At 35.4% G+C, this 24,364-nt stretch overlaps 1 protein-coding gene across 11 annotated transcripts in view; it reads left to right on the top strand.

Annotated features, from left to right (window-relative positions):
• The window catches only part of GOLGB1 (golgin B1), an 85,607-nt gene that overhangs the window by 4,065 nt on the left and 57,178 nt on the right, over positions 1-24,364 (top strand). For 9 of the 11 annotated variants that reach the window (XM_060010744.1, XM_060010742.1, XM_060010739.1 and 6 more), the window contains exons 2-6: positions 14,766-14,860; positions 16,098-16,250; positions 16,443-16,595; positions 19,117-19,245; positions 22,313-22,438. In XM_060010744.1, coding sequence (XP_059866727.1) covers positions 14,768-14,860; positions 16,098-16,250; positions 16,443-16,595; positions 19,117-19,245; positions 22,313-22,438 — 654 coding nt within the window. In that variant the 5' untranslated portion in view covers positions 14,766-14,767. The remainder of the gene's footprint in view (positions 1-14,765; positions 14,861-16,097; positions 16,251-16,442; positions 16,596-19,116; positions 19,246-22,312; positions 22,439-24,364) is intronic. The other 2 variants (XM_060010746.1, XM_060010743.1) reach the window with 1 other exon arrangement.

Below are 24,364 nucleotides of genomic sequence, written 5' to 3'. Positions count from 1 at the left end.
TGTTGCAATTTAATTCATAATCTTATTAGAAACTCAGTTGTTCCTTTGGCCTGTGGGAACTTCTTCAGTTTGTCTCCTGGATCCTTTTGACATGACTCTATGTTAGTCTTTGTTAGCTTCCTTGCTATTTTGTATGAAAAAATGTTTCAGGCTCATTTTGTACCATTTCCTGCTTCAGAATTGAAATCAGCCATTTCTCTAAGAAGCCCTCCTATTAAAAAAAAATTTTTTTTTAACGGGGAATAGTATTTCAAGACTAGAAATACTTATTGCTTCTCAGTTTGTCATAGTTTTTTTCAATGCACAGAGCTAGGAAAATATATGTGCTAAGGTAAAATACCTTATAGGTTCATACTGGTACTTTTGATTCAAATTCAAGATTAGTTTTTATTTTGGGGTTCTTAATTTCTTTTGTGTTATATGTCTATCTCCTTTTTTCATAATGACTGTATGATAGAATTACTATGCCCATAATTACTCATTTAATTCCACAGGGCACATATAATAGTTAAGGAATAATAATACTGATAATGAACACCGCCAATTTTGGTTGTTAAAATTTTTATAAGTTTTTTTTTGTATGTGCTATTTACATTTTCCCCATTTTTTAAAAATTGGAGCCCTATATGTTGTCAGAGCATATAATCATTAAATACTATGCTGTCTCCATCCCAGTCTTAGTTCTATGAGTAATATATTTAGTGCTCACACCAGTCCTTATGATGATGTTTCTTTAGTCATTTTGGTTATCTCAAGCTTTTTCTCTAATAGATGCCTTAGGAAAGGCTCCTGGGAAAATTTTTCGTTAATTTTCTTGCAAGTTTGTAACATTCTGTCTGTGCTCTTTATATCTGAAGGTCATTTTTTCTGAAAATAAAATCCTTAGCTCACATTTTCTTTCCTTAAATATCTCAAGTCTGTAACTCCATTTTTTTTTCTGGCAAAGCATTGTTGTTGAAAAGTCTGACCATAGTCTTTTTTTTTTTTTTTTTGCTTGTAAGTCACATTTCAGCCTAAACCTCAAAGAATTCTTTTAAGTCCATTAATTTTACTAGAATGTCTTGTTGGTCATTCTGGGTTGATATTCTCAGGTATCTGGTGGCTTCTTTCAGTATGTAACTTCAGATCTTTTAAAATTTCAGATAAGTGCTCTTGGCTTTTGTTTTTTGCGTTTGTTCTGTACCTTTGCTTTGGTTTTCTTTTTCGGGGATCCTATTATCCTCATTGCTTATCTGCAATATTTATCACTTTCTCTTGATTCCTTCTTTACTATTTATTTCTTTGAATTTTTTAAGAGAAACAAAGCATTAGGAACAATATTAAATTTACTATAGAAAATATGCAAAGATAGTTCAGAATTCAGTATATCTCTCACCCAGTATTCTCTAATGTTAGCATGTTACAGTGGAAAAGTGCATTTGTCAAAACTAAGAAATCAACACTGATGCATTACTATTAACTAAACTCCATACTTTGGATTTTACTCATTTCTCCATTGATGTCCTTTTTCTGTTCCACGGTATTATCGTAAGATATCACATTTAGTTTAATCTTTTTATTTTTTAAATTGAGGTAATTGTGGATTCACATGCAATTCTAATAAATAATATAGAGAGAAACCTTGTATGCGTTGTTCAGTTTCCTTCAGTGGTAACATTTTAGAAAACTATTGTATAGTATCACAACCAGGATGCTGATAATACATTCCCCAATTTTATTTGTATACATGTATGTTAAGTTCTATAAAATTTTATCACCTATGTGTAGGTTCCTGTATCCACCACCATAATTAAGATATTGAACAGTTCTAACACCACAAGGATACCTTGTGTTGCCGTTTTATAATTATAACCACCTCCTACCCTCTCACCTTCAGCTTCTCCCTAAGCACTGGTAACCATTCATCTGTCCTCCATTTCTAAAATTTTGTCATTTCAAAATATTCTGTAAATGTGGAATTATATAGCATGTAACCTTTTGGAACTGGCTTTTTCCTTTTCATTCAGCATGATTTCCTGGAGATTCATTCATCTAAATTGTTAGGTGTATCAGTAGCTTGTTCCTGTTTATTGCTATGTAGTATGCCATGGTATGTATGTACAGGCATACCTTGGAGATATTGTGGGTTCAGTTCCAGACCACTGCAATAAAGCTAATATCACAATAAAGTGAGTCACACAAATTTTTTGGTTTCCCAGTGCATATAAAAATTACATTTACACTATATTGTAGTCTTTTAAGTGTGAAATAGCATTATGTCTAAAAAATATACATACCTTAATTAAAAAGTGCTTTATCATGAAAAATGCTACCATCTGAGCCTTCAGCAAGTTGTAATCTTTTTGCTGGTAGATACAGGATCTTGCCTTGATGTTCATGGCTGCTGACTAATCAGGGTGGTAGTTGCTGAAAGTTGGAATGGTTGTGGCAGTTTTTAAAAATAAGACAACATTGAAGTTTGCTGCATCGATTAACTCTTCCTTTCATGAACAAATTCTCTGTAACATGCAGTGCTGTTTGATAGCATTTTACCCACAGTAGAATTTCTTTGAAAATTGGAGTTGATCCTCTCAAACCTGCCGCTACTCTGTTAACTAAGTTTATGTAATATTCTAAATGCTTTGCTGTCATTTCAACAGTCTTTGTAGCATCTTCACCAGGAGTAGATTCCATCTCAAGAAACCACTTTCTTTGTTCATCTAGAAGGAGTAACTCCTCATCCTTTAAAGATTTATCCTTAGATTGCAGCAATTCAGTCACATCTTCAGCCTCTACTTTTAATTCTAGTTCTCTTGCTGTTTCCACCACATCTGCAGTTACTTCTTCCACCAAAGTCTTGAACCTCTCAGAGGTCATCAGTGAGGGTTGGGCTTGACTTCTCCCAAACTCCTGTTAATGTTAATATTTTTACCTTTTTTTCGTGAAGCATGAATGTTCTTAGCAGAATCTAGAATGGTCAGTCCTTTCCAGAAGGTTTTCAGTTTACTTCGCCCAAATCCATCAGAGGAATCTATGACAGCTATAGCCTTAGGGAATGTATTTCTTAAGTAATAAGACTTGAGAATTGAAATTACTCCTGGGTAATTTCAAAAAGAATTTGGGTTGCAGAATGGATGTTTTGTTAGCAGGCATGAAAACAACATTAATCTCATTATACATTTCCATGAGAGCTCTTGGATAACCAGGAGCTTTTTTTCTGAACAGTAGGTCTCAACAGTGGGCTTAAATATTCAGTAAACCATGTTGTAAACAGACGTGCTGTTATCCAGACTTTGTTTTTCCATTTATAGAGCACAGGCAGAGTAGATTTAACATCATTCTTAAGAGCCCTAGGATTTTCAGGATGGTAAATGAGCATTGGCTTCAACTTAGTCTCCAGCTGCATTAACCCCTAACAAGAGAGTCAGACTGTCCTTTGAGCTTTGAAGCCAGGCATTAACTTCTCGCTAGCTATGAAAATCCTAGATGGCATCTTCTTCCAATAGGAGGCTGTTTTGTCTACGCTGAGAATCTGTTGTTTAGTGTAGCCACCTTCACTAATTATCTTAGCTAGATCTTCTAGATAACTTGCCACAGCTTCTACATCAGCACTTGCTGTTTCACCTTGTTTCAACCTCATGAACCAACCTCTGCTAACTTCAAACTTTTCTTCTGCAGATTCCTCACCTCTCTCAGCCTTCACAGAATTGAAGGGAGTTAGGGCCTTGCTCTGGGTTAGGGTTTGGCTTAAGGGAATGTTGTAGCTGATTTGATCTTCTATCTAGACCACTGAAACTTTCTCCACATCAGCAATAAGGCTCTTTTGCTTTATTATCATTGTAAGTTCACTGGAGTAGCACTTTTAATTTCCTTCAAGAAATTTTCCTTTGCAATGACAACATGGCTGTTTAGCGCAAGAGGCCTTTCGTCCTCTCTGGGCTTTTGACCTCCCTTCCTCACTAAGCTTAATCACTCCTAGCTTTTGATTTAAAGTGAGAAACGTGTGACTCCTCCTTTCACTTGAACACTTAGAAGCCATTGTAGGATTATTAATTGGCCTAATTTCCATACTGTTGTGTCTCGGGGAATAGGGAAGCCCAAGGAGAGGGAGAGGCGGGAACGGCTGGTGGGTGGAGCAGTTAGGACACATACAGCATTTATTGATTAAGTTCACCACCTGATAAGGGTGTGGTTCATGGTGCCCCACAACAATTACAATAACATCAAAGATCACAGACCACCATAAATATAAGAATAGTGAAAAGGCTTGAAATAGTGCGAGAGTTAACAAAATGTGACACAGAGATATGAAGTGAGCAAGTGCTATAGGAAAAATGGTACCAGTAGACTGGCTCAACACAGAGTTGCCACAAACCTTCAATTTGTAAAAAATGCAATCAATATCTGCAAAGTACAATAAAGCAAAGCTCAATAAAACGAGCTATGCCTGTACCATAGTTTATTTAACCATTTACTTGTTGAAGGACATCCTTGCTGATTCCAGTTTGGGGTACTTAAAACTAAAGCTGCTAAGAACATTCATGTATAGGTTTATGGGTGAATTTAAGTTTTCATTGCTCTGAGATAAATGCCTAGGAGTAAAATTACTGGGTCACAAAGTAGTTACATGTTTAATTTATGGCGAATTTCTTTTTGATTTTTAAAATTATCCTTCATTTCAACTTTCTTTTTTTTTAAGGCAATCTTTGTTGTGATTATTCGTATACTTATTCCCTTTAGTTTCATCTTTATTTCCAAAATATTTTTTTAATTTTAAATTATTTCTTGTGTTTCTGATTCATTTCTGGGTTTTTCTATTTTTGTTGGGGGATAATTGATAAATTTATTTGTTTTAATTCATATGAAGAAATCACATATATACCTATGTGTGTGTGTTCACCAAAGTTTGCATCATAGAAAATGGTAAGAATATCAAAGTTTAATTTTTCTTTTGTAAAAGTAAATATGATACACATTTCTGTCATATACCTACGGTTTGTGCTCTGCTGTACTGTTAGGTGCTCTACATTCATTTAGCAATTAATACTTACCCGTTAATTTTTGTTAAGTAGGTGTCAATATTGGAAGTAGATATTAATCATTTTTTTAAGCTTCTTTGAGGTGTAATTGACAAAAATATATATATTTAAGGTGTTAGTGATGTATTGATATATGTATACATTGTTAAATGATTACCACAGTCAAGCTAATTAATATATTTATCATCTTATGTAGTTACCTTTTTTTTTTGGAGGTGAGAATATTTAAAATCTACTCTCTTAGCAAACTGCCTGTAGTCACCATGCTGTACATTAGATTCCCAGACATTATTCATCTGGCATAATTGAAATTTTGTACCCTTTAACAAATATCTCCCCATTTCCCCTATCCTCTACTACCTGGCAATCACTATTCTACTCTCTGCTTCCTTGAGTTTGACTTTTTTAGATTCCATATATAGATGAGATCATGCAGTACTTGTCTTTCTGTACCTGGCTTATTTCATTCCGCATAATGTCCTCTAGGTTCATCTATGTTTTCACAAATGGCAGGATTTCCTTATTTTTTTTAGGACTGAATAATATTCCATTGTGTGTATATACTGTATACATTTTCTTTATCCATTCATTTGTCAGTGGACACTTAGGTTGATTCTGTAATTTAGCTGTTGTGAATAATGCTGCAGTGAACATGGGAGTGCAGATATCTCCTCAAGATACTAATTTCATTTCCTTTAGGTATATACCCAGAAGTGGAATTGCTGGATCAGATGGTAGTTCTATTTTTAGTTTTTTGTAGAACCTCCATATGTTTTTCATAATGGCCATGCCAGTTTACATTCCCACCAACAGTGTTCAAGCATGCCTTTTTCTCCACATCCTGGCCAACACTTGTTATCTTTCGTCTTTTTGATAATAGCCTTTCTAACAGGTGTGAGGTGATGTTGTGATTTTGATTTGCATTCTCTTGATGATTAGTGATGTTGAGCATTTATCATATACCTGTTGACCATTTGTATGTCTTCTTTTGAGAAGTGTCTATCTAAATCCTTTGCCCATTTAAAAAATTGGGTTATTTGTTTTCTTGCTATTAAGTTGTTAGAGTTACTTATATATTTTGGATATTAATCCTTTATCAGGTGTGTGGTTTCCAAATATTTTCTTCCATTCCGTAGTTTGTCTCTTCATTGTTTCCTTTGCTATGCAGAAGCTTTTTAGTTTGATGGAATCTCATTTTTCTATTTTTGCTTTTGTTGTCTGCACTTTTGGGATCATAGCCAAGAAATAATTGCCCACACGAATGTCGAGAAGCCTTTTTTCTGTGTTTCTTCCACTAGTTTTACAGTTCAGGTCTTATGTTCGAGTTTTTAACCAAGTTGGAGTTAATTTTTGTATGTGGTGTCAGATAAGGGTCCAATTTTATTCTTCTGCATGTGGATATCCAGTTTTCCCAATACCATTTATTGAATAGACTGTCCTTTACTCGTTGTCTATACTTGGCACCTTCTTTGATGATGAATTGATCTTCCTTGCTTTGGCCTTTCAGGGTCTTTTGTGGTTCTATATGATTTTAGGATTTTTTTTTCTATTTCTGTGAAAAAAGCCAGTGGAGTTTTGATAAGGATTGTGCTGACTCTGTACATTGCTTTGAGTGGTAGGTACATTTTAACAATATTAACTCTTCTAATTCATGAACACAGGATATCGTTGTATTTATTTGTGTCTTCTTTAATCTCTTTCACCAATGTTTTATAGTTTTCAGTGCACAGATCTTTCACCTCCTTCGTTAAATTTATTCCTAAGTACTTTATTATTATTTTTGGTGCTATTAAACATGGGGTTGTTTTCTTTTTTTTGTTTGTTTTGTTTTGTTTTGTTTTCTTAATTATTTTTTTGGCTAGCTCATTGTTAGTGTATAAAAACAATAACTTTTGTATACTTATTTTGTATCCTTTGACTTTACTGAGTTCATTTATTAGTTTTAACAGCCTTTTCGTGGATTCTTTAGAGTTTTCTCTTTGTAAGATCATGTCTTCTGCAGAGACAATTTTACTTCTTTCTTTCTGATTTGGATGGCTTTTATTTATTTTTCTTGCCTAAATACTCTCCCTAGGAATTCCAGTACTATACTGAGTAGAAGTGGTGAGAATAGGCATCCTTGTCTTGTTTCTGATCTTAGAGGAAAAGCTTTCAGCTTTTCACCATTGAGTATGATGTTAGCTGTGGTCTTGTCGTATATAAACTTATTATGTTGAGGTACATCCCATCTGTATCTAATTTGTTCAGTTTTTATCATGAAAGAGTGTTGGATTTTGTCAAATGCTTTTCCTGCATCTATTCAGATGATTTTATGATATTTATCCATCATTTTGTTGATGTGGTGTATCACATTAATTGATTTGTGGATGTTGAACCATCCTTGTATCCAAGGAATAAATTCTACCTGATCATGGTGTATGGTCCTGCTAGTGTGAAGCTGAATTTGATCTTTTAGTATTTTGTTGAGAATTTTTGCATCTATGTTCATCAGGGACATAGGGCTGTAATTTTCTCTTCCTGTAGTGTCCTCGTATGGATTCATTATCAGGTAACGCTAGTCTTGTAAGATGAATTTGAAAGTGTTCCCTCCTCTTTGATTTTTGGGAAGAGTTTGAAAAGGATTGGCATTAATTCTTCTTTAAACATTTGGTAGAATTCACCAGTGAAGCCACCAGGTCCTGGACATTTCTTTGTTAAGAGGTTTTTGATTACCATTTCTTACTGTTATTGGTCTCTTCAGATTTTCTATTTCTTCATGAATGAGTCTTGGTAGGTTGTGTGTTTCTAGAAATTTATCCATTTCTTCAAGGTTATCCAATTTTTTGGCATATAATTGTATATTGTAGTCTCTTATGATCCTTTGTATTTCTGTGATATCCATCTTACTGTCTTTTCTTTATGTATTTATTTTTGGCTGTGTTGGGTCTTTGTTGCTGTGTGCGGGCTTTCTCTAGTTGCGGCAAGTGGGGGCTACTCTTCATTGTGGTGCATGGGCTTCTCATTGTAGTGGTTTCTCTTGTTGTGGAGCATGGGCTCTAGGCGCTCAGGCTTCAGTAGTTGTGGCACATGGGCTTAGTTGCTTCACTGCATGTGGGTTCTTCCTGCATTGGCAGGTGGATTCTTAACCACTGTGCCACCAGGAGAGCCCCTCTTTTTCTTTCACATATACTTTTATTTGAATTTTCTCCTTTCTTTCTTAGTTGATATACCTAACAGTTTGTCAATTTTATCTTTATAGAAAATCACTTAGTTTCATCAATCTTTTCTATTATTTTTATACTCTTCAGTTCATTTATTTCTGCTCTGATCTTGGTTATTTCCTTCCTTCTGCTAACTTTCAGCTTAGTTTGTTCTTCTTTTTCTAGTTCCTTAAGGTGTAAAGTTACATTGTTTATTTGAGATATTTCTTTTCTTAAAGGTTGGCATTTGTTGCTATAAAATTCCCTCTTAGGGAACTTACCTAAACATAATAAATGCCATATATGACAAACCCACAGCCAACATCATTCTCAGTGGTGAAAAACTGAAACCATTTCCTCTAAGATCAGGAACAAGACAAGGTTGTCCACTCTCACGATTCTTATTCAACATAATTTTGGAAGTTTTAGCCACAGCAATCAGAGAAGAAAAAGAAATAAAAGGAATCCAAATTGGAAAAGAAGAAGTAAAGCTGTCACTGTTTGCAGATGACATGATACTATACATAGAGAATCCTAAAGATGCTACCAGAAAACTACTAGAGCTAATCAATGAATTTGGTAAAGTGGCAGGATACAAAATTAATGCACAGAAATCTCTGGCATTCCTATATACTAATGGTGAAAAATCTGAAAGTGAAATCAAGAAAACACTCCCATTTACCGTTGCAACAAAAAGAATAAAATATCTAGGAATAAACCTACCTAAGGAGACAAAAGACCTGTATGCAGAAAATTATAAGACACTGATGAAAGAAATTAAAGATGATACAAATAGATGGAGAGATATACCATGTTCTTGGATTGGAAGAATCAACATTGTGAAAATGACTACTACCCAAAGCAATCTATAGATTCAATGCAATCCCTATCAAACTACCACTGGCATTTTTCACAGAACTAGAACAAAAAATTTCACAATTTGTATGGAAACACAAAAGACCCTGAATAGCCAAAGCAATCTTGAGAATGAAAAACCGAGCTGGAGGAATCAGGCTCCCTGACTTCAGACTATACTAAAAAGCTACAGTAATCAAGACAGTATGGTACTGACACAAAAACAGAAAGATAGATCAATGGAACAGGATAGAAAGCCCAGAGATAAACTCACGCACATATGGACACCTTATCTTTGATAAAGGTGACAGGAATGTCCAGTGGACAAAGGACAGCCTCTTCAATAAGTGGTGCTGGGAAAACTGGACAGGTACATGTAAAAATATGAGATTAGATCACTCCCTAACACCATACACAAAAATAGGCTCAAAATGGATTAAAGACCTAAATGTAAGGCCAGAAACTATCAAACTCTTAGAGGAAAACATAGGCAGAACACTCTATGACATAAATCACAGCAAGATCCTTTCTGACCCACCTCCTAGAGAAATGGAAATAAAAACAAAAATAAACAAATGGGACCTAATGAAACTTCAAAGCTTTTGCACAGCAAAGGAAACCATAAACAAGACCAAAAGACAACCCTCAGAATGGGAGAAAATATTTGCAAATGAAGCAACTGACAAAGGATTAATCTCCAGAATTTACAAGCAGCTCATGCAGCTCCATAACAAAAAAACAAACAACCCAATCCAAAAATGGGCAGAAGACCTAAATAGACATTTCTCCAAAGAAGATATACAGACTGCCAACAAACACATGAAAGGATGCTCAACATCACTGATCATTAGAGAAATGCAAATCAAAACTACAATGAGGTGTCACCTCACACCAGTCAGAATGACCATCATTTAAAAATCTACAAACAATAAATGCTGGAGAGGGTGTGGAGCAAAGGGAACCCTCTTGCACTGCTGGTAGGAATGTAAATTGATACAGCCACTATGGAGAACAGTATGGAGGTTCCTTAAAAAACTAAAAGTAGAACTACCATACAACCCAGCAATCCCACTACTGGGCATATACCCTGAGAAAACCATAATTCAAAAAGAGTCATATACCACAATGTTCATTGCATCTCTGTTTACAAGAGCCAGGACATGGAAGCAACCTAAGTGTCCATTGACAGATGAATGGATAAAGAAGATGTGGCACATATATACAATGGGATAATACTCAGCCATAAAAAGAAATGAAATTGAGTTATTTGTAGTGAGATGGATGGACCTAGAGTCTGTCATACAGAATGAAGTAAGTCAGAAAGAGAAAAACAAATTCTGTATGCTAACACATATATATGGAATCTAAAAAAAAAAAAAAAAGGTTCTGAAGAACCTAGGGGCAGGACAGGAATAAAGACGCAGACATAGAAAATGGACTTGAGGACACGGGGAGGGGGTAGGGTAAGCTGGGATGAAGTGAGAGAGTGGCATGGACATATATACACTACCAAACGTAAAATAGATAGCTAGTGGAAAGCAGCCACATAGCACAGGGAGATCAGCTTGGGGCTTTGTGACCACCTAGAGTGGTGGGATGGGGAGGATGGGAGGGAGACGCAAGAGGGAAGCGATATGGTGTTATATGTATATGTATAGCTGATTCACTTTGTTTTAAAGCAGAAAATACCACACCATTGTAAAGCAATTATACTCCAGTAAAGATGTTAAAATAATAATAATAAAAAAACAAAAAAACTTCCCTCTTAGACCTACATCCCATAAGTTTTGATATGTCATGTTTTCATTTTCATCTGCCTCAAGATAGTTTTTGATTTCCCTTTTGATTTCTTCTTTGACCTGTTGTTTTTTCAGAGTGTGTTAATTTTCACGTTTGTGAATTTTCAATTTTTCCTCTTGTTATTGATTTCTAGTTTCATGCCATTGTGTTAAGAAATGATACTCAATGTGATTTCAGTCTTCTTAAGATTGTTAAGACTTGTTTTGTGGTCCAACATATGATCTATCCTAAAGAATGTTACATATGCACTTGAAAAAAGTGCATGTTCTACTGCTGTTGGATGGAATGCTCTATATATGTTTGTTAGGTCTTTTCTGTATAACGTGTTGTTCAAGTCCAGTGTTTCCTTATTGCTTTTGTGTCTGGATGATCTATCCATTGTTGAAAGTGGGATATTGAAGTCTCCTACTGTTATTGTATTGCTACCTGTTTCTCCCTTCAATTCTGTTAAAATTTGCTAAATATAATTAGGTGCTTTAATTTTGGGTGCATATATATTCACAAGTGTTATATCCTGTTATAGACTTACAAGTTCATATCCTGTTATGTAATAATTGATCTCCCCTGTCATTATATAAACACCTTCTCTGTCTCTTGGTCAGTTTTTTACTTGAAGTCTTTTTTGTCTGTTATAAGTACAGCTACCCCTGCTTTCTTTTGGTTACTATTTTCATGGCATATCTTTTTCTATCCCTTCACTTTCAGCCTGTGTGTTATCATTAGAGATCAAGTGAGTCTCTTGTGGACAGCATATAGTTGGATCTTGTTCTTTTAATCCATTCAGCCACGATGTCTTTTGATTGGAAAATTTAATCCATTTACTTTTAAAGTAATTATTGAAAGGTAAGGACTTGATTTTCAAATTTTTCTCAGAAAATTCTCCTCAGTGGAGGCCCTATTCTGAAAAAGATCCCTGGCTCATCGGTTGGAGAATTAATGTGGCCTGCGCTGCCTTAGCCACTTCAGACCTTGCAGGTTTCTTGTACTTACCTGTTGTTGGAGTGGGGATGCATTTCCCTTTTCCAACTACTGTTCTTGAATTGGCTGGACACATTTTCCAGTGAATACCCACTGGATTTTTTGTGGTTCTCTTGGTATTAGGTCTGTTGTGCTCTTACAGTTTCTATAGGGGAGATAAAATTTTGCCTCTGTTCTCTAAGGGTTTTTGGCTAGGTCTGCGAATTAAATTGATATAGGAAAGATTAACAGGAGAAAAGCATACAGATTTATTTAATATCAGCTTTATGTGGCATGGGAGCCCTTATAAGGAAATGAAGACCCAAAGAAGCAGTTAGAATCTAACATCTGTACAATGAGTTGGTCAAACAGTAGTAAATTGTGAAAATGAGACAACAGAAGGAGGTCATTAATCATAGAGCAATGACTTGGGAGATAAGTGTTAGTTTACAAGGTTTGTTTTTACAGATTTCTTTTGGCTTCAGCTCCCATCCCTGGAGACAACAATATTACTTTTCTTCCTGGTAGAGAGAGAACATCTTCCATATGGGTGTTTTATCTCTTCCTTTCAGGGAGAAAAATGGGAGATCAGCACACCCTACTTGTACCTGCTGTTTTTCAAGTGCTTTAGCCCAAAATAATCCTTCTGCCAAGTGACATATTTTGGAGTGAGTGGCACATTCTGCTACCCTTTGCTTCCCTTTATTCCTCCTGCATGGACAACAGTGATACACAGATCTTGTGGCTTTTGGTGTTTTTTCTATATCCATGTTTATTTTGGAGTTTGTGGGAAACTTTGCCTCATTTTATTTGTTTGCTTGTTTGTTTTGGTAAAGGCTGTCCATGGGTTTTTAATTTTGTTATCTAATTGCTTTGTCTGTTTTTATGTGGGAATTTAGGAAGATCCAAAAGCTATGCTATCTGCTATTACCATCTTCTCAGAGTCCTATCGGTTGTTTTTTTTTTTTCTTTCCTTTTGCTTATTCCCAACATAGTCTGAAAAATTTGAAGATAAAGTGCTTCTGCTTGATATGTTAGATTCTGTTATGACTATTTGATTAGTACACATTTCTGTGCCTAAAAAAGACTCTTTAGTTATAGTGTTCATTTCCTTCTTTAATGATTACTATAGAAAATTGAATGTCTAGAGCTAAAAAGAAAGTTTAGAGTCTGTGTCCTGGTGAGTTTTGTTTGTTTTTTAGCTGACTGTAGTTGTGAGTCTCATAACCTGATGAGTGACTGATTATTATGTCGCTATGCACTTATATATGACTTTGTGTTTCCCTTTCAGTAATTATATATGTAATTTTATATGGTCCTATGTTGCCCTCCTAGTGGTTTTCTCTTCCTTTCCTGTTTCACACGTCTTTTCCAAATGCTATATGCTGCTTATCTAAGTAACCTGTTATAGAAACAAAGGTCTTGCCATTTCTTAATTAATGACCATGGCTGCCCTAAACACTGTTACTGAGTGGAAGAAAACTATAGCAGAGACTAGTTTTATTCAAGTGCTTATTTTGTGCAATAGCTTTTACATTTCTTCCTGCTGAGGATTTTAAAAGCCGAATAATATTTTGTCACTCAGCATAATTGCTTATAATAATGCTATGATAATCCAGTTTATTTTGATTTTTCCTATCAAAACATTAATATTCTCACTTTTAAGGAGTTTGTGGACTAGCAAGTGACACTGATCTGAATGAATGATTAAATAAATAATGAAGGAAAAAGGAAGAGAGAGAAATGGTATGTGTGCTTGCATGTGTGTGAGTGTGTGTGTGTGTGTGTGTGTGTGTGTATTCAGGTGAGTTGAGTGAGTTTTGGTGGCTTGTTATCTTTCAAGGAATTGGCCTGTTTCATCTATGTTGATGAATTTATGGGTATAGAGTTATTTGTAGTGTTCCTTTATTACTTTTTAATGTATGGTAGGTCAGTAGTGATGTCTCTCTCCTGTTTCATATCTGATATTGACAATTTGTGTCTTCTCTCTTTTTGTTTGTCAGTCTGACCAAGCTTTATGTATTTTATTCATGTTTTCAAAGAATCAACTTTTAGTTTTGCCGATTTTCTTTATTTTTCTATTTTCAATTTTATTAATTTCTGCCCTAATATTAATTTTCTTTTTTCTGCTTAAATTTGTTTTGATTTGCTCTTCTTTTTCAAATTTCCTACAGAAGAAGCGTAGGTTACTGATTTTAGTCATTCTTCCTTTTTTTCTAATGTATGCATTTAATGCTATATGTTTTGAACAAGGATTACATTTAAATTTTAGTGAAACCACATGGTTTACTGAGAAAGCTTCCTGAAAGAACAGGTTCATGAGGCACATAAAAAAGAAAAATTTTGGGCTTCCCTGGTGGCGCAGTAGTTGAGAGTCCGCCTGCCGATGCAGGAGACATGGGTTCGTGCCCCGGTCTGGGAAGATCCCACATGCCCCGCGGCTGGGCCCGTGAGCCATGGCCGCTGAGGCTGCGTGTCCGGAGCCTGTGCTCCGCAACGGGAGAGGCCACAACAGTGAGAGGCCCGCGTACCGCAAAAAAAAAAAAAAAAAAAGAAAAATTTTGCTGAACTATGGGGTGTATATGACAGATCAGAAGTGAATAATAGTCTGGCAGGGGAAGGAATAGTTAGAACTCCATGTTTGCCAATGAAATTATGATGAAAGAAAAGGCACTAAAGATAACCTGTAAGGTGTATTATTTTCCACTAAACAATTATGTATTTCATTTTTAAAACATTAGTGATGGTGATTAAAATCTCTGTGTAGTTGTCACTGAAAAGAACAGTGTTTGACTACAGTGTACATACTGAAATGCCTTTTTAAAGACATCATCCTGATGTAGTCTGTGTCTAATATATATCACATGCACAGTTTTCTTATTTAACTTATAAATGATAGTTACCATCATAGGAGAAGCATGTATCTGACTGATTCTTATGTTTTCTTTTCTTGCAGAAATGCTGAGCCGATTGTCAGGATTAGCAAATGTTGTTTTGCATGAATTATCAGGAGATGAAACTGATGAGAATATGAGGGCTTCCTTAGAACCTGTGAGTAGCTCTGTTCTGAATTAAACTAATGAGAAATATGTTCCGTGTTCTTCTGAGGACAAGAATTTAAGGTAGAAGGGTGTGAGCAGCCTTCCTTGTGCTAGGTGGAAGAGAAGATTAAGAAAAATATTGAGACTTTGTAAATTATCCTTTTCCTGTAAGTTTGTAGCCTGTGAGACACAGTAATGGGAATCAAGTCCTGGATGAGATTAGAAAGATTGTCCTCATTTGTCCCCCTGGGGCTTACTTAGTGCTAGATTATTTTAACTCCTCAGATATGTATTCCTGTTTCATAGGAAAGGTTTGAAACAACAAATGGTGGAACTGGAGCACCTTTTGGGTTTCAGACCATCTGTTTGCTATTGTAAATTCATCTATCACTTCTCTTATAGTCTGTATTGTATTTTTTGAAGGTCACATAGGACTCAAAAAAAGTCCTTTGACTTTCTTGAAAGACAAGCAGTATTCCCTGGTGATTAAGAGAATTTTATTCAACTACTCTCTTAATTTTAAATTTTGAGCTCTTCCACTAAATGTTTTGTGATCTTTGCTTCCCTTTATTTTTCTCTTTGGTAAAATTAGTATGATAAGACTGTAAATGAGATAATGTTTTTAAAATAGTTAACATTTACAAAATACTTAATATATATTGCAATGGCTATGATAATAATTATTGGTTAATAATAATATTGGGTAATAACTAATATTGGGTAGTTATTATTGGAAAGATTTCTTTTTAAAATTTAAAATTTTTTAAATTTTTATTTCCTCTGCCAGGTAAGTATGAGCGTGTCCCTGTCCATCCCTGCACAGCCTTAGACGCCTTACAGTGTACACACATGCTCACTTTGCTCCCCCTCCCTACGCATTCCCCCTCCTCCACCCTCCACCATCCTCCACACGCCCTTTTCCACAACTCTCAGCCCCTCCAAACAACTCTTATAATAATATCCAACCAACATCTCTGGAGGACTTCCACAGCCCAGGGCATTCAGTCCCCGGGAATTTTACCACTAGGCTACAAGATTTACATAAGCCAAGCCCCATTCTTGACAACTAAGGCTCCTCCTTTCCTCCAACCCATACCCTGCCCCTGGGTTCTCATCTCCTTGGAAAGATTTCTTAAGTAAGGATATGAGTTGGACAAGACATAAGATAAAGTTACAATGAAGGACCTCCTGTTTGGAAGCTGATACCTTTTCCCTTGTAAATTGGCAACTTTTTGTCTAAATACCAGGAATTACCCCAAGAATCTGACATGGAATTTAATGATAGAACACAAGAGGATGTTCTGGAGCGCCTGGCTTATGCAGAGCAGTTGGTGCAGGAACTAAAAGAAATCATTGGACAGAAGGATGCTCAACTACAGCAGAAGGATGAAATTCTACAGGTACCATTGTCCTTCCATGCCAAGCACTTGATAAAAGACATAACAGTCACTTTGATTTTTTTCTTCACTTAGATTATTAGAGAATCTGATTTCCCTACTAGTCCAAGATGATGCCTACTGAGAATAACTTGTTATATGCTGGATAAGTGATGAATAAGCATTTGTGTATTTACCATCATTGTTCTCTGACAGGAAGAAAGAAAAGCTGCTGATAACAAAATTAAAAAACTAAAACTTCATGCTAAGGCCAAATTAACTTCTTTGAATAAACACATAGAAGAGATGAAGGCACAAGGAGGGACTGTTCTGTCCACAGAACCTCAGTCAGAGGAGCAACTCTCCAAGGTATGGTGACTGGGTATAATACACATTTTCTGAGTAGAAAAAGGCTCTCATTATAGCAGATCTTCACTAATCACAAAAATTTATGAAGCTAAAGTAATACAGCACTAAATGCAGTCCTTTTTTTTTTTTTCTTGCGGTACGCGGGCCTCTCACTGTTGTGGCCTCTCCCATTGCGGAGCACAAGCTCCAGATGCGCAGGCTCAGCGGCCATGGCTCACGGGCCTGGCCGCTCCACGGCATGTGGGATCTTCCCAGACCAGGGCACGAACCCGTGTCCCCTGCATCGGCAGGCGGACTCTCAACCACTGCGCCACCAGGGAAGCCCAGTGCAGTCCTTTTTTAAAAAAAAATTTTTTATTTATTTATTTGGCTGTGCTGGGTCTTAGTTGCAGCACATGGGATCTTCGTTGTGGCATGTGGGATCTTTTATTTGCGGCATGCAGGATCTTTAGTTGTGGCATGCAAACTCTTAGTTGTGACATGTGGGATCTAGTTCCCTGACCAGGGATCGAACCCAGGCCCCTTCCATTGTGAGCTCAGTGTCTTAGCCACTGGACCACCAGGGAAGTCCCCAATACTGTCCTTTCTTTTTGAGCTTGCAGTCTAGCTGGGCTGTGGGCCAAACACAGAATAAAAGGCCAACAGAACATATGGAAATTAAATATTAGTTGTGACCTAGACTTTCAGGGAGTTAAAAAGGCTAACAGGAAGAAAAAAAATTAAATTGAGGCATTTAAGTAGGAGAGGCACATAGCTTTTGGAGGAGTTTTATCTTTAGTTAGAAGATTAAACTAGGTGAACTCTAAGGTTTCTCCCACCTCTGAAATTCTTTAGTTCAGTGACTTGATACAGAATATTCTTTGTCTTTATGGCCACATAATAGTATATTAAAGTTTCATGCATTGTGGCTTAATGAGCTAGATTACTTTGGGCTCCTCTAAGTGATGCTTTGTAGGTTTATGCCCGCCACTAACAAAAACGTTCAAGGTTGGGGATGGAGAGAGGAGTGAGGAAAGTGCCTATGCCTTTTGAGGAATAGAGCATTGTCCTAATACTTATTATTACCTTTCCTCTATGGTTAAACCCCAAATATTCACATTCAGCCAGCTAGTTAGAGAACAAGAAACTTCAGTTGTTTGGAGAGTTTGGTATAGAATACAGAGAGGCCAGCACATCACAGTACACATTACCAGTTGGCTTAGATGTAACTCTACATAAGAAACCTTTTAATTTTTTCTTAGATTTCATCCTGTTTTAGTTTTTGACCCACTGGTATTCTTATTCACAATGATTTTAGTTCTTGGGAAATGAGATTTTAATCAATTCTCTAGGCACAACCTTTGGGGTCACTAGTTAGCTCACTAGTACTGTGGTTCGTCTTTCCTTCCTGGGTGTAATGCTCAGAAGATATTACTTTTCCTTAATTGATAGCCTTATTTAACTTCTCAAAGCTTATTTTAGAAGCTTCTCTTACTCTTCTCAACTAATGTATTCATTTTGATTCTTCTTTTCTTACTTTTTGTTTTTTTCCTCTCATTATTCTTTCTTCCCCCTGGCTGTGGTAGCACCAACCTGTCTCTCCCCATGTGGCTTTGTTTCTTTTAACTTTTCCCTTTGCTATGTTGTTAGATTTTTAAATCATCCATTTTATACTCTGCCTTCTTTTTTTTTTTTAAAGCTCTGAGACCTTAAACAAATTATCATCTTGTAGCTTCATTTCCTTCCTCTGTTTTAAATAAAAGCATTGGATTAAATGATTTCTAAGTTCCAGCAATCAGTCACAGCAGCTCTTTAACTATTGTATACCCATGACAGAGCTTGATAGTCTCTGGAAAGCGTAGTTGAAGAAATGATGGCAATCCTCAGATACTTGACTATTATGTGGAAGAAAGTGTAAAATTATTCTGTGTGGTTCCAATAAGCAGGCTAGGTTCATTTTGGGGGCTAGGGGCTGGTGGTGACTTCAGATGGGAGGTAGAATCTGGTTCATTCGAAGGAAGAGATTTTGGGAAAAAATAGATTATTGAAATATTTGAATTCCTCCCCCCTTCCTGCCACTGTCTCTTTTATGATGCTTTGCCCCTCACTTAGCAGCTGTGTTTTCCTGAATTCTGTCCTCTTGTTCTTCAAGGCAGTGAGACTGAGTTTTCTGTTATGTTTTAGTCCTGTATGTCACTGACTGGTTTTGTCCTCAGACTAAAAACTATAAAAATGGGAAACATGGTACCATTTCTTCCAAGTATTGACTCCCCTCTGGTATCTTCCTGCTTTTGGTTGCTCTCCAGCATTTTCAGATAGCTGTTTTTCTATATTGTCCAGTTTATAGTGGTTATCTGAGGGAGGATGGTTTTAATAGGAACTACTTGGCCATACTGAAACTGGAAAACTCTAAGATTCCTTCCTTGTTGTTAGGTCAGGTGTTATTTTTTGCTCCCATCAGTTGGATAACACTATAATCAAATGGCTGTATAGGGCAAATTAGATTCTTTTATTTAAATGACTTTATCTCCTGTGTTTTCAGCATGACAAGAGTTCTACAGAAGAAAAGATGGAAGTAGAAAAGATAAAACATGAACTCCAGGAGAAGGAGGAACTAATTAGCAGTTTGCAAGCCCAGCTTAGCCAGGCACAGGCAGAGCAAGCTACACAGGTAGGGGTATAAGTCACCTCATAATCATTAAGTTAACAAATCACTAAAGCCCAATGGATTGTTATATGACTAATAACATTAGTTCTATAATATTTGTCTATGAATCTATCAATTTCCTTCCTTCCTTTTTCCTTTTCCTTCTCTTCCCTCCCTTCCTTCCTTCCCCACTAAGTCTAGTAATTTTACTAGACTGTGCATTGGTGTTTGTCATCCATGGTTGGTATTTGTAGATACCCAGTATGCTTTTTCAATATTTGGTTTTGCACATTTTTATTTCACAAGAGTTTTCTTGAATTATATAGCTGTAGTATTTAGTCTGTTTTCTTCTTTGGGGACTTCTATTATCCATGTTCTATCTTTGATTATTTTCCATTTTGTCACTTTTGGTTCCTTTTTACCTCTTCATTTTCAAAAGTTTCTTCTTTTTTTTTCTTATTTAAGGCATTCTATGTTTATTTACTTTTGTGTTCCTTCCTGTTTTGTGTTCTTTTCTGAAATGAATTTTCAGAATTCATTTTGATTCAGAAGAATCAAAGTTTTCCTGAATTCTGTCACCTCATTTCTGAGTTTTTCTGATTCTCATTTTTTAATTTTATTCTTTCATGTCTTGTATAATTTTCTTAATTTTTTTAACACCTGTTGAAATAAATTGCAATTTTGATTTTTTAAAAATTAATTACTTTTATTGGAGTATAGTTGCTTTACAATGTAGTGTTAGTTTCTACAGCAAAGTGAATAAGCTATATGTATACTTATATCCCCTCTTTTTTGGATTTCCTTCCCATTTAGGTCACCACAGAGCACTGAGTAGAGTTCCCTACGCTATACAGTCGGTTCTCATTAGTTAGCTATTTTATACATAGTAGTGTATATATGTCAATCCCAATCTCACAATCCATCCCATCCCCACTTCCCCCTTTGGTATCCATACTCGATTTGTTTTTTGAGCATGCCTATCATATGCTTTTCTCACCTGCTCCTTAGTTTTCTTTTTTTTAATAATAACTTTGGATGGGATTTGACCTTGATCATTTTACGTTTCTTATTTTTGTGTGAAATCAATTTTCCTAAACTTTTAGAAGGAGGCTTGATTCAGGAAAACTTTTTTTATTTAACAGACTTTTTTCTTTTGTTGTTTTTGTGTTGTGTTCAAAGATAAGGCAGGTGGATTTCTGAGATTTCCTGGCTTTCTTCTTCCTGCCCTTCACTCTGGTCTATACCAAATTGGCTCAGTAGTAATATAATATGGGTCATGTGTATAATTTTAAATTTTTTAGCAGCTACATTACAAAAGGTAAAGAAGAAACAGGTAAACTTAATTTTAACAATATATTTCATTTAGTTCAATTTATTAAAAATATACTTTTAACATTAATATAAAATTATTTTTGTGTAAATTTATAATCTTTTTTCTGCACTAAGTCTGAAATTTGGTGTGTATTTTATATTATATATCAATTTGGATGCTAAACTTTCATTGGAAATACTTCATCTGTGTTTAGATTTCATAAAATTTCCAGTTGAGAAAATAGATTCATATACTCAAGTTGTTCCATACATAAATAGAAACTTTCTAATAACTGAACTGAGTGCTGAAACATCATTTTCCTTTAATATTTGCATCCACGTTTAGAAACTGGTTAATTATTTAGAATCGTTAATTTGACTTTGAAAAACATATCAGCTTTAAAGCTACATCTGTGAGAAATGAAAGCACATGTCCACATAAAGACTTGTATATGCGTGTTCATAGCAGCTTTACTTGTGAAACCAAAAACTAGAAACAACATGTCTATCAACAGGAGAATATTTAAACACACAATGGAATACTACTTAGAAATAAAAAGGAATGAACTATGCATCGGTAGTACACCTTTATTTTAAACTTAAGTGTGTCTATACTTATTTTTGAACTAGAAAAATAATTCAATAAAAATAAGTATTTATATTTTAATTACCAATTATGATTTACATAGGTATCAACTGTTATTCATGCTCTCTGCATAAAGTATTCTAATAAACACATCACATAGGTGTGTAGGAAAAAAATTATTTAAATGGAATCAATCCATTGCCACTGGCTAGTTAGCTGGTATGTTTATTGTTAACACTAGGAGCAACATGCACACTTACTACTTGCACAACAATTCAGCAGTATATTATGTGATGCAACAAGTGAAGTGAAATATAATCATATCAAAACACAATTGTATTTAATGGAAAAATAATTTATACTTAAGTTAATTAAAATTAACTAATATTAATAAATTTCTCATTTACATTAAGCATATTTCAAGCCCTTGATAGCCACATGAATTGATATATGAATATATCATAGTTGATAATGAATATTATAACACGTGTATAGCCCTTTGTCTTCTATTTCTGTTATCCCTATTCTGTTTAATTTCTATTTCACACCTAGAAGTCTTTTCTTGGTGCAGTCGGTGTCTTGGAAGGCAGCCCTGATGAGTTAGTTTTGAGACTTCAGCTGGGCCAGATTGTTCTAGCACTTTTGTCCTTTTTTCTGTGGACCCCTTGCATTCAGCCAGTATTGGAGAATGGGAAAGCCCTGCCAATTTAAGCTGTTGTTCTAAGATTGGCCAACTGTGCTTTCCAATAAGAATTTACTGGCTATTTGGAGGTTTTCCTGTTCTCAAGGCCATCAGATGTTGCTCTGTCGCTGCCTTCTTCCTGTTGTACAGACTCTAATACCAGAGTCTTTTGGTGGCTTGTCTCTGCCTACTTGTATTTTGGGGTTTGTAGTACTACCTTCCTAATTTATTGTAAATATTGTCCATGGGTTTTTGATTTTATTATCTAGTTGTACTGTCTGGTTCTATGTGAGGATTCAGAGAAATTGAACAACTGCTGCTATTGTTTCTGTTTTCCTCTGACAAATAATTTTGATAATTAAAAAAAAAAAACACAGTACATCAATTCCCTTCAGTGTTAAGCAGAAATTAGAAGGATATTGGTAGGTATTTAGGGCAAATGAGAAAGGGAGGTCCAAGAATTAAGAGTGCCAATTCTTTTGCTTAAATATTTTTTTCTTCTATGTCTTCAGTTTGCTAAGAGTTCAACAGAGATGGAAGAATTTTTAATGATGAAGAAACAGCTCCAAGAGAAGGAGGAACTCATTAGCACTTTGCAAACCCAGCTCAGCCAGACACAGGCAGAGCAAGCTGCTCAGGTAGGGTGGAAGGTACCTCAGAATCATTAGAATAAAGAATCATGACAAGTCACTTCAGACAGTCTATTTTTAAAACTTTAGTAGATGAAAGTATAGTAGCTAGAATATTATAGTAGAAATTAGAAGGGTGTGATAGTAGAAGAAATTAGAAGTGTTATTTACCTTGATGAATACACCATAGCTTAATTTATGGCTGTTTCTTAGATCTACAGGCCCAGAAACTTGGTTTTAATAGCACACAGAGATTCTGTCTTTCAGGAAGGAATGAGCTTATGCTAAGTTCGAAAGAGACTGTTAGATAAACCAAAAGAAATACAAGTGATTAGGTCCATTATTTCTTTATAGTAAAATCTTAATGATAAGTTATAGTCAGAAGATTACTTAGTGATTATGTAATGAGAAAGTGGTATAGGTTATGTGATTCAATGTTAAAAGGCACCAGTATGTGCCTTTCTTCTTCATAGTTATTTCTGCTTACCAGGACCAGACCGTTTGGACTGGCATCCTCAACTTTTTCTCTCTATTTTTCTAAATTTCCAGTTTGACCACCCACTCGTATTTTTCCTTTGGGAATGCTTTTGACTTAAGAAACATTTTTTTTTCTTTTTTCCCTCAAGTGCCTTTGTATAATAGCTAATCTTATCCATTGGGTGTTAGGTGTTTACTTTATTGATAACTTGTAGTATTAGTGGTGCTCTCTGTCTATGGATAACCTACTGCTGTGTATGCATTTAAAACTGGATATCCTAAAATCCTTAGTTTTACCTATTAGCTTTTATTGTGTCCTTTTTTGTACACTTTATACAATGTAGGATGGAGAAATACAAAATAATTTTACTGAGTGGCTTAAAACATGGCAAGCCAAGATACACATACACACACACATGCACACACACACACATACACACACACACACACTATGATGGATCCGTTAATACATTTATGTGAATTAACAAATCCATCAGAATACAAGCCATTCAGAATGTGCATTGCAAGCAACAATACAAACTGAAAGTATTTTGAGAGGTGAAAGGGGTTACTTGCATGTGACAACCAAGGAAGGTTACATGGAAAACTCAGGATTTAGGTAAAACTATGATGGATAGATAATATAGTTTCAACAAGGTTGGGAAAGGTATTCCAATTGTAGGGAATGCTGTAAGCAAAGTCTCAGGAAAAAGAATATGGTACATTTATGGGAAAGGATGTGTAGATGTGTTTGGCTCATGAAGGAGTCCAATGCATATACATTTGAAACACAGGATTTCAAATTCATAGTGATTTCAGAATTCAGATAATCAAAGATATTATGAAGATTTTTTTTCTCCTACCTAGAAGGAGAGCCAAGGTTGGTTCAAGGTGTCACAAATTGAAAAATCAACAATAGTTGAAGGACCTGTGCAAAATGGACACGCGAAGAGCTGTTTGGCATGCTTAACCACAGATCTTAAGGAAATGAATAAGCAGGCGCGCACGCGCACATACACACACACACACACACACACACACACATACAAAACCTATGAACAAAACAAAAACACTGCTACCGAGCAACTCACAACCAGTCAATTTATTTCCATTTCATTTTGTTAAGAGCCAGTTACAAATGAGGGTGATCTAGAAGCCTGAAAGTAATGACAGTTGAAAATAGCTGTCTGGGGAGGTGGTGTGGATTTGGATGGAAATATACCGAGTTCTTTGGTAGAAGCAATTCTTTGAAAATGAGATCTGAAAGAAAGATTTGTACTTCCAGTTGTAGAGAATCTTGAGTAAAAGATACATTAGTTTGAAGTTTATATTTATAAACTGAAAGTTTTTGAGCGTGAGTGTGATATTCAAAGAATTGTCTAGGACTTAACAGGAATCTAACTTTGTATCTTTAATATTCTAATCTCCTTAGATCTTTTAAAAATATACCTCTTGTAT

Source organism: Delphinus delphis, chromosome 4 (assembly GCF_949987515.2).
Source record: "Delphinus delphis chromosome 4, mDelDel1.2, whole genome shotgun sequence".
In the NCBI taxonomy this organism is placed as follows: Eukaryota; Metazoa; Chordata; class Mammalia; order Artiodactyla; family Delphinidae; genus Delphinus; species Delphinus delphis.
This window is presented reverse-complemented; position numbering and strand designations above follow the sequence as displayed.